Genomic DNA, 14,711 nt, shown 5'->3' on the forward strand with positions numbered 1-14,711 from the left:
CGTTAAACAAGCTTGTACTTTCGTCCCATGCGTAAATGGGGATTTTCTGAACGGACGGAATTAAACGCCTAACTTCTAATCAGACCCTAAATTAGACATTTGGTGGTAGAATAACACGGATGCTTACACAAACACAATGGAAATGTCACAAATACATAATCCATACATACATGCCAATAGTCCTGATTCAGGCAGGATACTCCCGTCTGTAATCATAGGAGAAATACATTCTCCTGATTTTGATTTTTAAATCTCTTTTTGCTCTTTTTAAATGTTGCCATGTATGATAATCTGAAAACCTGATAGCAAAGGATGTGTATGTAAAGAATCATGCAGAATACAAGCGTCTGTACTTTGAATGGAATTTAAACTTTCTATGTAGAGTTAGGACATTTTGTATTTCCAGTTCTAATTTTCAGATATAAGTTTGAACCTCTTTAAGAGCAACAGCCTTCATACATTGTGCCACTAGCTCACAAAAATTCCCTTTTCAATCTCATGTTCGACAGGAGTTTAAAACCATACAAACACACCAATCCAAGATGGCGCACCCTTCCATCCTCCTCAGCCCAAGGCTGGTACGTCGCAAGCTTCCACTTGGCGGACGTATTAAAATGTCAATTATAAAACTCCAGTACAGCGAAAGAAAGCTGTTCAAAGAAGATGGAATTCAGTACGGGTTCTTTGTTTTAAAAATGAGGGACGCGGAGTTTTTTTATGTAATAGAGTCCCAAAAAAGTATTTAAAATATTAGGATAACAAATATACCTTCATAGGTATTTCATGAAACGCAGTGCCTTTACCAAGCTTCATTGGGTTCCTGAGATAGCAAACCTGGCTTAGCACTAAATACAGGCAACAACAAACATCCAGCAGTTTGTGACTGGTTCTTGTCCTTCGTCTTTGTTTAGTGCTCTGGAGATTGAAAGATGGCGGCGCTCAGGAAGGTCCTTGCTGTTCCCCAGGTGAGCCTTTGAGGGGTGCGGGGACGGGCAGACAGGCGAGCTGTAGGGGGTAACGGCGGAGTAGAGCGAGAGAGACACTGTTCCCCTGGGAGCCCGAGTGTTAAAGAGACTGAGAAGGATAACGGAAGGAACCATCGCTAGACCATCCTGTTGTTTACCTGTGCTTTTGCCCCTGGGGTCCCTAGCCTGCACTCCTGACCTGGATGACACGCAGCAAATGCCTCGGTGGCTTAGTCCTTGCCCTGCCTGGCTGTAACACAGGCCTGTAATTATCCTATAGGGATATTTTTATAATTTCACGTTGAGTCCTATGCCGGAATGCAATGCATTCTAGAAGCTATAGTCTTCGATTATCTTTAGTTGAACCCGACTAAAACACACAAGCGCGATCTTGTGAAACAAAATCAGATTATAAACATGGAAGAGAATTGTTCTTGAATCAAATCCCAGATTGTGACCCCCCCTTCCTCCAATCCAGGTCTCAAACACAGCTATTGTAATGTGCCTCTGCTGACCCCACTCTCCATGTGCATCTTAGTCTCCCCCAGCCTGTGCCTTAGGGGCCAAACAACTGCAGCAGCGAGCAGTGTGTATACAACAACTTTGGGTGTGGCACTGCCAGATCTCTCTTGTTCTTTACGTACTTGTGCCTACTGGTGTTCCGAATTTTTTGCAGGGATCTTATGTCCCTGCAGGTGACAAAATTATATCTTGGTAAATAGTTTAGTGGGCTTTTCCAGTGCTTCTGCCATTCCCCCTGCTCACCTGCACCCTCCGTTCTAGTGCTCATTACCGGCCCTTCCACACCACTTAGAGTGGCCAATTTTCTTTTATCACTTAAAAGGACACTTTACATACCTGAAGACACTAGAAGCTATTTATTGGGGAGCTGGAGCACAATGAGTCGTGGAACACATTTTTGGGGTTTCATTCTAAATCTCCCACCTCTTCATCAAGCCATCTTAAAAGATATAACTTCGCCAAAGGTTGAACTTTTCTCATGTGATTAATATTCATATTGTAAATGAGTTTTAATTTCACTGCCTAGAGCACAGGTCTTCAAGATGTGGGGCTCGCCCCCCTGGGGGTCCATGACTGCACTCCCAGGGGGACGCAACTGCGTCTGCAAGGAAGGACTTGTAAATGAAAATGGACTGGAAGCGGCGATGTTTATCTGGCGCGTTCTCAAGGATGTCTTCTTTCATATGCAGAAGTTGCACTGCTTAAAAAAATATGCAACTGTAATCCTGAGTGTACCGGGGCACCGCCAGCGAGTATGGTGACGGGGTTCAAGGCTAAATACAATATATTGAGTTACTATGTAATTTTTCACCTTCATATAGTTGCATACAAAAAAAAACACGCACACACAAAAATGAAAATACAAAGTAAATGAAACTAATTTTTGGAACCTATACTGTCTTACAGTATAAACCTCAGTTAACTAAAGCAATCACTGCAGATTTGTGTCTGACCAGAGATTTACTGAATTTAATCCTGGTTTTCACAGTGGGAAATAGTAACTTCAGTATTTATAGAGCTAAAAGTACCGAGCCTTTGGTAAAAAGCACTCTGACTCCATCAGTTAAAGCATAAATTCGCTCCTCAGCACCTTTTTATAATTGTTGCTTAACCAGTTGCACAGGGTCCAGCATTATGAGTGGCCAACTAAAGCCAGGGTCACTGGAATTATGCGTTGGGGCGGACCAAATCATGTGGCAGGGTTGACTAAATTATGTGGCACAAGAATGGAAATTATGTGGCGTAATACAGCACATTTTGTGATATATTTACTTTGTTATTTTTGCATTGAGTAACACTATCTGTGCATAGGTTTCACCTCATTAATAATAATACCCAAATATAGCAAAAAGCAACAGAAAGGTGACCAGTCAAACTTTTCTAAGGGCCTTTCACTGTACGGCAACACACAATTATGACTCTGACTCTAAAAAAGAACATGGGGTTAATTTTCCTTAGCAGCTTAGGGATGGGAGCACCTTTGCTGCAAAAAGATGAGGGCAACACGTTGGAGCTACTTGTTTTCTAAAAGGAAGGAGATGTGGTCTAACAGCGAGAGCTGCCTACTTTGGAACCTACTTAAAGTCCTCACGTCAGCTCAATTTTATGATTCTGGGCGAATCACTTCATCCCCCAGTGCCTAAAAAAAATATATATATAAAAAAATGAATCTGACCTTGTGTTTGTGTAATGTAAATGGTGGTTATGTAAAGTGTTCCAATGCCCCTGGGCCGAGACTGCCCTATATAAAACCTAAACGAAAACAAGCATTGGCATAGCCGATAGGTCCCACTTTTGGGACCTTATAAGTATTAAGTTATGCAGCACAATATCCTTGGTGCAACTGTTGCATGGCTAAACACTTATAAGGTCCCAAAGGCGAGACCTATTGGCTATACGTTTATATCCCTAGAAGGTCTATTGAGGTTTTTTGCTATGTTTTAGACATGAAAATACTATCCATGATGGTAAAATACTGCCCAGACACATCCCTAAGGCCTGGCCTCTCTCCCCTAGGCCTTGCAACCTCAGTCCAGCTTTGTAAGACTAATGGAAATGGAACGGTTAGTGGGCCTGGTTCGCAACATTATTTAATTGCATTTAAATGTGTGATTTCGAGGCTTTGTTCAAAATTAGGAGAAATTAAATGAGAGGAGATTCATCTCAATTCTGTTAACTAAATCTGCATCGTGCTAATTTACAAAATGAAATGCACCCTGGAACCATGCAAGTGTAAACAAATTTCTTAAAATCGGAACATTTATAGGCTTCAGATGGCGTGGATAGGGGTATTGTAGTCATGGCTAATGGCACATGACATTTAACCCTTTTAGCCTACATTCCTTTGTATTCCGGTAGTTTCTGGTGTTTTTCAGTGACTAATGTGATGCCTTTAATAGAAGTCAAGTTATTTCCAACTGTTTTATTTGCTTTCATACCTTTTTTGAACCAACCCTATCTTGCAGTGGATAGCTGAGAAACCATCTTGTAATTTTAAACCTCACCTGTGCCCTTACAGGCATTCCACTTGCTGCTGCACACCTCACTAGAGCATCAAGGAATATGACCACAGCATAACACACTGATGGAACTCCACAGGTACTCCTTGCCGACACGCACCATTTTCAAGCTCAGCTGCATTATCTTTAAAGCTATCACAATGCGTTAACAGTCCACAAACCAGCAACATTTCCCATCACTCTCTGACTTTATGCTTGTTATTGACCCTGTACAGTGCTCTACTGCTTTGGCTAAGTTTGCACTATAAGACTGACTCCTCTGCCTTCTTGGATGACATGCTTGCCATCTCAGTGGCCTCCACAAACCCACAGCTAGGACACCTTCAGACGGAAGATGTACTAAAAAGAGGGGAAAAAAACCAAGAAAAAGGCCTTTCCCATCTATGCCCCAAGGATCTGGAATGTTATTCCCATATCCATCCTGAGAGCCTGAAGTCGGCTCCAATTTAGGAAACAATTAACACTCAACTTAAAAAAAAAAAATCATGATGCATTTCACGATCCACAAACCATCTACTCCTACCATATGACGACTGTGTCTTTGACCTTGTACAGTGCCTAGCAGCCTTTCGGCTTGGTTTGCACTATATAAATACAGCGTACGAATATACATATCTAATGCACTAACCTGGAAAAAAATTGTTAACATTTGATTTAACTTATACATTTTGGAGAGACCTAGGCCAAACCTTTCCAACTAGTGTGACTAATGTAATGTATTTCCAGTTAATTTAAAATATTATGTGCTTATTTTATTAGTGTTAATATTTATGTTTTTGATTTACTGTTATTGCACCAAGAACGCTTCTTCTTGCAAAATCATTCTACAATAGTCATTTGATAGCACTTCCTATGATGTCATTTTCTGTTATTTCAGGGTTGTATGCAAATTAGGGGGGGCCTCACACATTCCTTTTCTCCTCAACAGTCCTTCGACCGGCACAGGTTGGCTAAGTGATTGCACCGAGGTATTGATACAGACCCTGGCGTAACGGAAAACCTTATTAGTCGCTTCTCAGAACTACCCTAATAATATACAGCTCTTTTTAGCTCAATAAATTTGAAAAGCACCGTCTGACTTACTGACAAGGTTTACCGTGGTTTTTAGTGGAGTAGTGAGTATTTCGGGTGGACAGCTCAGGCTCCTGTGCTCTTACTGCACTCAGTGGGCCCTCATGAGAACCCTCATGGGCTCCCTATTTCTGGCCACCACGTCCCTCCAGCAACTGCAAAAGGGACAAAGCTGATGGAGTGATGTTTCCGCTCCATCACAGCCATTCTTACACAGGGTGTACTTTCGCAGCCAGACGCCACACCCCCACGCATCATAATATCATAACGTCGTGCTCGTGCCAGCTTCTAGTAGTTTTTTCGCTTCCATACGGCGAGGACCTTCCGGAACCCACCGCCTCCTCCTTTTTAACCACGGGGAAGGCTCCCAGGAACTGCACGTTCGTGACGTTCTTCCCGATGGTGAACCAGTCATTGATCTGCTCCAAGGTCAGCTTCTTCAACATGGTGCAGTACGTTGAGCAAGGGACCCACAATGCCCGTCTTCAAGTCAGGATGGGCCTGGCAGTGAAGCAGAAGAGCCCTAGGAGATGGGTGTGGTGGGTAAGAGTATGTCCAAGAAACTCTGGATAACCACGCTAATAATTCAGCAGGCAAATGTTGGGCATACGTGATCCACAGGAGGCGTGCTGATTTCCGCAGGGGCACGCCGAATCTGTGTGCGAAGAACGTCAGTGGGTGGAGCCTGAGCACAAACACAGGGGCGTATAAGCACGAGCTGGACCTGCGTGAAGTAGTGGTTGCAAAGTGATCATAGGTGCAACGGGAAAGAGGGCGGCGAGTGGAGTCAGGGACGTGTTTGAAAAAGTTAAAATATTCCTCAACTTTTTTTGTTGGCCTCTCACCGTTGGGGACTTATGTATAAATATGATGCACAACCACGTCTACAATTAAATCAAGCGCTGAAAGACGAGCGCGGCCCTGCGGCCGCGAAAGTTAAAGTGATGCTCCATACGGGAGCGAGCAGCGGTGGGCGCTTACTAGATGCCTGTAGACGCTGAGGGCACCACTCAAAGGGGTTTCAGTGGAGCGCGGCCGGAAGTCCATGTACAGCGTTTACGCTGCGGGAGCGAGTAGCGGCAGGTGCAATAATTGCAAACAGATGGCGCCTCTGCTCGCTCCCGCAAGGTAAACGTTGTACATGCACGAGTACTCATTGGAAACAGTGCAGTACATGCACAAGTTTCCTAAAAAGTACGGAGTGATTCCAAGAGGTTTCTCCGAATCAGCGCTTTCGTGCTGCGTAGGCGAGACCTAAAAAGGAACGGATAACCTGTTTCAAGTTTGGGGTGAAGGCCAGGCATGGTCTGCATGTTGTTAAAGAGGCAGAGGAGATAGACTTCTACTTAGTACTTCAGCTATCATTATTGCAGTAGGTGCAGTTGGGCCCAGGAGTGCGAGGGGCTCACAATAACCAAATTATGGAGAGAACAGTTGTTTAGTTAATTTCTGTTATTTGATGATTTTGTCCCATTATATGTTTCACATTTATTGTGGATTATAAGCTCCAAAAAAGTATCTATGATACGATCTCAAAAGTTCCGCCTCTGCGCTCAGCCCTGCCTCTCCTGCTTCCTGATCTTTGCCATAAAGTTTTGCAGAAGGGGCCCTTACTTCAAAACATTTTGCTTTGGGGGGACTCAGAGCATAAACAAGTTTGGAGACCTCGGGCCTAGAGGAAGGTCTGACTGCTCGCCATTGCAATTTTTAAGAGACAAGTTTAGAACATCAACAACTCTGGTATTCAAATGGAATGAAATTGTCCTAAACTTTGATAAACCAGCTGTAAACATCCATAGCTACCTCTCATACTACCCAGTATGCACCTACTGCACAGGGCAGTGGGTATGTATTACCTATGGAACTAGGATACTCAACATCTAATCTCAGCTTTACCATTTCACCTGCATATATGGGGGGAAAACACCATATTCTAAAGCTGGGCAGGGACCACAACACAGTGACATTTACTTGGGAACAGCAGCCTGTTGTAAGGTTTTCGTTTTACTTCTAAGTTGTTAGCAGTTCACTTTTCATCAACATATTTTTTCCTCCTATTCTCCTGCCTGTACTGTACCATTTCCTCCAGCATTCCATACTCCCTTCCTCCTTGCCGTATGGTCTGTTTGGAATGTTCTCGCCTGTCAACTGTCATGTTAAAATGTTGTTGTGAGACAGCAGACCTTTTCTTTAGAATCACTGCCACCCCAGTTGTGGTCTGTTGAACTAGTTGGAAATGTGAAACCATGAAACATGCTTTTTAGTTCCAGTACCCTATTTGGCCAAATTGTGTGCTCTGAGGCAGTCGCTTTTTCAGCTTATTCCTCTGCTCCCCTTTGCCCAGAATGCATACCTGCCAACATTTTGCTACAGGAAAGTAGGGGATTCTGGAAAAAATGGGGGAATCTGTTTGTCCAATTAACTTCTATTGAAGCTGAGGAAATATTAGGGAGGATAAATCTAAAAGAAAAAAAAAAGCAATTTTTGCATAGAAGATAGGGAGTCTCTCAGCTGAATAGGGTCTGTTGGCATGTATGAGAATGGGAGTATTCGGGTTCAATGTAAAAGCTGCTAGTAAGTATGTAGTTAAAAATGTGTGCTGGATATTACCTGGAAGGGGTGAGAATTGCCCGTTCTCATGGTATATTCACCAAAATGGAATATGGTGGTAAATGTATAGCCTCTGTAGTGAGTAGCAGTGTGCTCCCTTCTCAGGTCTACCCTTAAGTGTTTGGTACTGGGCAAATCCTACTTGCCATGTACTTCTGTCCACTTATGTTGTAATATGTCAGCATTTTGAAACCGTTTTGATGGAAGCACTAAACACCATGGACATACTCCCAGGACAGGTCCCCAGCAGGGTTTTCTTTTACGCATTTGTGGCTTTTTATCTACAGATAGTTGGGCTTGTATCTCTCTAGCTGAACGTGTTTCTGAGGACTTCCCCCGTGTTGAAGCTGCTATCCCAAGACCACCAATAGGTACTTCTCTCGCAGCTCATAAAGGGCAGAAAGAGTGAGAGTTGTTTTATAAGTGTTAAATGTGGCGGGGAGAAAGATGCAGTGAACCAGAATGTGAAACAGTGGGCATCTCACAGTTCCTCTGTTAGAGCATGAGGACATGAGTGACAGTTGCAGGGCAATCCTGCAAATTGTGGATGGTTGGCCCCTCTACCTCCAGTCTGGTGCTCCTGCTCTTCAAGGCCCAACTCCCCCATATGCTGCTTGTTCCCCTAATGTCCACCCTGGACTGTTAGCACTAATGCCGTACTCCCGTTTCTGGTGGTCCTAATGCTTGCTCCCTTTTGTGACGGCTGTCTTTCCCATCTTGTGCCCTTGGTGGCTTCCTCCAACTTTTGCAGCTCCTGATGGCCCCCGGCTGGTGCTCCTGATAGTTGGTCTCGGTCCAGTCCTGAGCACTGGACTACATCCTGCTGAACCTAACCCGGCCGCCAGTTTTGTTCTTCATATCGCAGACCTGGAATTCACCAACCCCTCCCCAAGCGGCTTTTGCTTCAGACCATAGCAACCAACTCCTTAGCTTTATTTGAACCACAGTCTCCTCCTCCTCCTGTTCTTTAGACACAGCCACCGGTGGACCACTGCTCCTTGGCCTGTGCTGCTAGTGACCTCGACTGACCCATGACACTGCCTCTTTCAGACTGATCTTGAACCAGTGGCCCAGATTGATTCCAAACTTGTGTTCCTCATCATTTAGCACTGCTACAACACGCCCTGTTCTATTTCAGCCATAAGGGAAGGGAACATCTAGTACAGTGGAGGCAGCAACTAGCCTGACGTGGAGCAAATGTGGATTCCTTCTGCCTTCTAAAAACGGTTGTGCGTTTTATTCACTGAACTTTTTTTCAATTAATCTGCAAAAGAGGAGTTGAAATGGACAACTTTTGAATCCAGCCAACCTAATTGGGGTATTGGAGGACGGAAGCGTTTTGCGTGTCATTATGGTGGCAACGTATGACCCTGCAAGTCTATGAAAGTAAGGTGGTGCCCACCGAGTCCTTTGCAGCTCTGGCGTGTGGCCATTCATATGAGGGGATGTTGAAGAGGATAGCAAAGTGTCTGAGAATGCACTAGGAGCAGCATCAAAACTCTTAACGCACTCCCAAATTTGAAATGGTGTGAACTTGTAAATTATGGTGTACAGAGGCACGAGCTAACTAGAAAAGCGATGGTAACACAATTGATCTAATTGAAGGACCTGGAGCTCAAGTCTGTCTTCGAGTCATATTAGCAAGCTAGAATGTACTGAATGAAGTATTCCCAGTTTCCAGGGTTTCAATTGCCTGCCATGCCTTACCCTCACGAGGCCCTCTAGATGCTGGAGGTGAAGCAGTAAGCACATGTATCCTTGCAGAAACAGTACACCCCCTTCACAGAACAACCTAATAGGGACATGCTGCCTGAATACCTTTTAAGAACAGGAAAATGTGCTCCTTCACCGCAGCAGCTACTGTGCAATGTCATAAGTGGATGATAAAGAGGGCTAGAACAGGAAGACTGAATGCCCTAGTGCAGCACAGACTTATTAAACATCTGCTATATCCTCCTTTTTTGTCCTAATACTATTACTGTCTGAGACTTAGCTGCCCAGCAAAGACGTGCATGAGATGTTGAGTGATGTAGCCTAGCAAGAAAGTAGCTGACAAGCAGGTGCATTGGTCCAGAAACCCCTGATCATCAAAAAGAGCCCAGATAGAAGACCATATAAATCCAAGAGCCAGCGCAGGACAAGTGATCGGATGAAAGCACAAATGTTGTCTAGAGTTGCAGATGGAAATATGAGCACCTAAACCTGCATTAGTCCCTTCTCAGCCATTGGAATCCTTAGAACCCGGTTCCCACACCAGCCGTTGGACGTCTTCCGCAAACCAGTCACAAATCTGCTGTGTCTGGGCACCAAGTGGAAACTGTAAAAAACATATCCAACATCCACACTAATTTCTTGGGCGCAAGTAAAAGAATGTACCCACCGCGACCAATATAGAATTCTAGCTCCATTGTAATTATTTTGTTAATTCATACATATTGTGTAACTGTTCCATCACTTATGTGATAGAGTGGGAGAGGTGGTTCTGTGAGCATCACTTGAGGGTGTACACAAAAAGACCAGGACATTCTTGGCATCGGTGACCTCGCTGCACAGTATGTCTGAAGCATGAACAGGGCACCTCCCAAAAGTGTCTGGAAAATTGAAAACCAGGTCAAGGTGTACAAAGAGGTGGTGGTTGATCCTAGGTCCTGCTGAATTCCAGTAATGCTGTAAATTTTAGGATTTGATTGGAGAACCGGTGGGATGAGGCAGACACGTTGCTCCGGGCTAGTGATGTTAGGCACCTGGAGATGCCTACTGGAGGAAAAGGATGATGGTGATGATGGGCATTTCTGGAAGAAGATCTCTGCCTAGATTGATGGAAGAATATAGGAATAGTGGTTTTGAAACCTAATAACTTATCTTTAATGTCCCCCTGCGGGTGGCACTTTCAACATATGATTAAACCGCACAACACCGAGAAAAAATTACAATTTAAATTGAAAAAATATTTTTGTATTTTGAAAAAGTTAGTAAATTGGAAAGAATAACCAAATGACATTATTCAACATACACAACAAATACACGTGAATATTTAGAATAGTAACATAAAAAGGTGACAGGTTGTGACAGTACACACCACAAGTAAGTTAAGTGTAGCTGCTAGATCTCCACCTCTAGGATTGGGTAGAATCCTCTCAAGGACCCACCATTTTAGGCTATCAATCTGGTGTAGCAGTAGGAGTGATTGCCCCCACTTTTCCAAGTACATGAGATGCCGTACCAGAGTATGTTTACAAGGTTCTTACAATTCTACACCTCACAAACACATGGTGGTGGTGTTTTTACTCATGCCTTAACAGCATAGTCTTGCATATGAATTATTTTTCAGTACAGGCTTACGGGAGCCCATGTGCCCCCGAATATTGGTATACCACTTGGATACTTTAATTTGACTCCACAAAACTATTGATACGGCAGGTATGATCTATACCCTATAATCATTACGCTTTGAACCTGTTCTTCTTTGAGCATGCCAGTAACAAGTACTCCTATTTATAACCGTAGCCAGATACCTCGGATACAATTGGACCATTCTTGGCAAATTATCTGAACGAACCGGGCAATCCATTGTGCCTCTTGATTTGTCCTAGAAGGTGAGCTCATGGTCCAGGCATCTATATGTGTTTTTTGAGGCCTACAATAGATCCTTTAATAGGCCTTGAACAACAAGAAGGGAGTAGAATACACTTGACAACCTGTTTTCTTAAGGCCTGCGGAATGTCTGGAGGGATGGTTACTGCTGTGACCCTTGCAACAAATAAAGCAATTGTACCTTTGCGTTATAGACATCAACAATGCATCACATGTGTGTTCAAGGAAGAATGTTGTAACTGTAAGTGGAGTGTGTGCATTTCTTTTCTTTCTCCCCCTATACGTGATTTACACTTTTTAGACGTGTGCGGTTGGGTAGTGGAATGCTTTCTGGGTGGTTATATTTTCTGAGAGTCGATGGTATTTCATTCATAGGCAACTTTATTCGGTCTAGCTAAACCATAAAAGTATAAAACTGTAAATCTATACAAATACAAACCACAATAAAATCATACAATACACGGATTGCAATTAAAAGACAATAAAAGCCATAAAATACAAATGATCTTAACCTATAAGAGACACATCATGCAGACACCAGCAAATAAGAGTTCATCAATTATCACATATTCAGCGTCGCTCTCTGCTTTATCTCACAGTAACTGGCAGTTAGAAGAAAAATATTCACAGAAGGAAGAGTCTGTAAATAATTAAAAGCTCCTTTGCAGTATCATATCTTCGCTTCTTTCGAAAAAGGTAGCAGGTCCGATTTTCTCAGCAATTAATAAAATTTACAGAAAAACATAAAGTGAATTGTGCTGGGTGATCGTCGCAGGGACAGGCAGGTGGCCTACAGAAAAAACAGCCCTGACGAGGAAAAGCGTCCAGAAATTGCACATAGCATAGTCTGAATCTGACTAACAGAAATCTGTGGTGCTGATTATACACCCATGTACGGTAAGTTTCGGTTCAATGCCAGTGTTTACACAAATCCGCATGTACGCCTGGACAGTAGGCATATCAACTGCCCTCCGAATTATCTCATCCATTAGGCTGACTAAAAAAGTGTTCTTAAGTGAAGTATGGGAGGGAACTGCCCATCTACTAGGAGAGCTGAACAGGTCTTCTAGTCCCAGGCGTATGCAAGTGTCACGAGTATACCTTATCCAGGGAATGGTCAAGCCCCAGTCCAGTTTCAGACAGTCTGACTCTTAGATCAAATTCAAAGCCACAGGAGGAGTGGTTGCAACCTTATAAAATCATTTATATACCCAATCCCAACCTTAGAGTGGCAAATAAAAGAGCTGGTGCTTCTGGGGACAGATAGTAACCTTTTGATAAAACCATTAATTGCTTCTAGGCTCTGCTGATCCTTAGTGGACCATAATACGGCCTCATTTGAGTCAACTGCACAGCATTTGGCTTTAAAAATGGCCTTGAGATCCTTAATTGGCTTATGGCCTAATCTGTTGGCAAAGTTGAGGAGAGCCTTGACGGCTTCAGAAAAAGCAGTGGCTCTACTGGCCTTTAGGGAACCCCATGCTAAATGAGTGTCGAAGGGAACACCTAGATATGAGAACAAAGGCCCGGTGCTTTCCTTGGAGCTATTAACTACAAAGGAGGTGCTGTCCTTTTTCTTTGCACCAAAGATCATAACGTGCGTCTTGGCTTGATTGACCTTCAGATCTAAACTGGTAAAAACGATCCAGCAAATGCTGTAAGCTGATTACTGTCCTGGCCATCAGGACAGTATTGTCGGCAGAAATTGGCGTTTGAACACTGTGGTTACCTATACGGGGGCAGTCGGGCCGAAGTTCCTGCAGATTTTCCTCCAGGCCATTTATGTACAATGAGACAAAGAACAGGGCCGAAAACACAGCTCTGTCATACGCCTCTCACCGCGTTAAAGGCTGAAGTAGTCTCTCCACCCAGGCCAAATCTCTCGCCAGCAGTGACCTCATTATGATGCTCTCTAAGGAAATTGACAATATACTGGTCGACCCCCCCCCCCCTCCCCCCCCCCCCCCACATTAATCAACATACGCCAGAGCTTGGACCTGTTAACAGAGCCACTGTGTACTTACTTATATATACAGGTGTAAATTGAGAGACTGTTCCACAGTGCTTTAACCCTGCTGGAAGCCGAATTGAGCTTCGGAAAGCACATTGTGTTCGTTAGCGATCCAGCTAAATACGTCTCTTAACTTTGGCAGTAGAACTTATCAAAGATATGGGGCGGTAGCATTGCAGATTGCCTTTCAAGCCCTTATAAAATATTAGGACAATAATGGTATGAGACCAACCTTTTAGTGGGCCAGTCACTAAGTCTACATTAAGCATGGCCGGACTGGGAACCAAAACTGGCCCTGGCAAATTGCTCGGACGGCCCCTGGGTGGGTTGGGGGTGCGCCGAGCTGGTTGCCAGGGCCGGTTTCGGACGATTTTGTCACTGGGGCCGATATTGCAGCAATGCTGCAAAAACGGCCCAGTAACAAAAACGGCCCCCCAGTGGCCCAAAACCGGCCGCCACCCTGGCGGCTCACCGGGGAAATGCCCGGTGCTCGCTACGGCCAGTCCAGCCATCACATTAAAGACATTGGTGAGGAGGGGATCCCATAATGAGGTATTGACCTTAAATGTGTCTGAAGGTATCCCATCTGGGCCTGTAGCATGCCTGGCCGGGCAACTAGCTTTTGCCAGGAGGACCTCACTCAGTTCTATCTCGGGAGCAGCCGAGAGCGTCACAAGAGGCAGAGGGTGTACAGAGGAACCTAGGGGCGGCCCAACTATATTGCTAATAGAGCGATCTGGAATCTTTGTGGCAGGGCTCTCATAGCGCTTCTTGAAGTGAGAGACCCAAAGGTCTAGGGGATCACAGTGTCCATGTCAGAGCTGTTAGTTTTCTCAAAGTGGTTACGATTAATTGCGGCCCAAAATGCCTTCATACCCCTTAGCTCACTAGCTTGTAATAAGAAAGAAAAGGCTTTTCCCCTAACTACAGTCTTCCTTGTCCTGAGGATGCACTTGTAAAAGGATCGGCAGCTTCTAATCACTTCCTGGTCTCTTGGTTTCTGCTTTAGTGCAGCAAGCAGCTGGTGTGTCCCTTGGTGCAATCAAGATTGAACAATTTAGTGGGCAATCTACAGCAGCGATGTGGACGAACCTGCCTGCGGTTTGTAGAAACATCCCAATGGCAGTACCTCAACTGCAGCGGTGCGGCCCCAGCAGAGCATCGCTCATTTAAGATCTATGAAGCCGCCCTCCTATCTCTAAAATTGGTCACAACACTGTGGAGGGCATCGGGTTTGGGATTTTTACCCACCCAGGGGACTCGACTGGTAAGATTGATGTGGCTGTGAAGTATTTAATTCTTATTTTTATGACTGATAGGAAGCAGTCAATAAAATAATGAAGTAACAGTACCATAGATGCTATGATGGTTCCCAGGGGTACTTGCTAACTTAACTTCAGCACCATACATGCCGAGGTG

At 44.2% G+C, this 14,711-nt stretch overlaps 1 protein-coding gene across 3 annotated transcripts in view; it reads left to right on the plus strand.

Moving 5' to 3' along the window:
* The first annotated feature begins 819 nt into the window (after positions 1–819).
* IDH3B (isocitrate dehydrogenase (NAD(+)) 3 non-catalytic subunit beta) overlaps positions 820–14,711 on the plus strand; it is a 173,771-nt gene continuing 159,879 nt past the window's right edge. For all 3 annotated transcript variants that reach the window (XM_085642864.1, XM_085642865.1, XM_085642863.1), the window contains exon 1: positions 820–965. In XM_085642864.1, the coding sequence (XP_085498990.1) occupies positions 930–965 (36 nt within the window). In that variant the 5' untranslated portion in view covers positions 820–929. The remainder of the gene's footprint in view (positions 966–14,711) is intronic.

This window comes from Triturus cristatus, chromosome 2_2 (assembly GCF_964204655.1).
Source record: "Triturus cristatus chromosome 2_2, aTriCri1.1, whole genome shotgun sequence".
Lineage (NCBI taxonomy): Eukaryota > Metazoa > Chordata > Amphibia > Caudata > Salamandridae > Triturus > Triturus cristatus.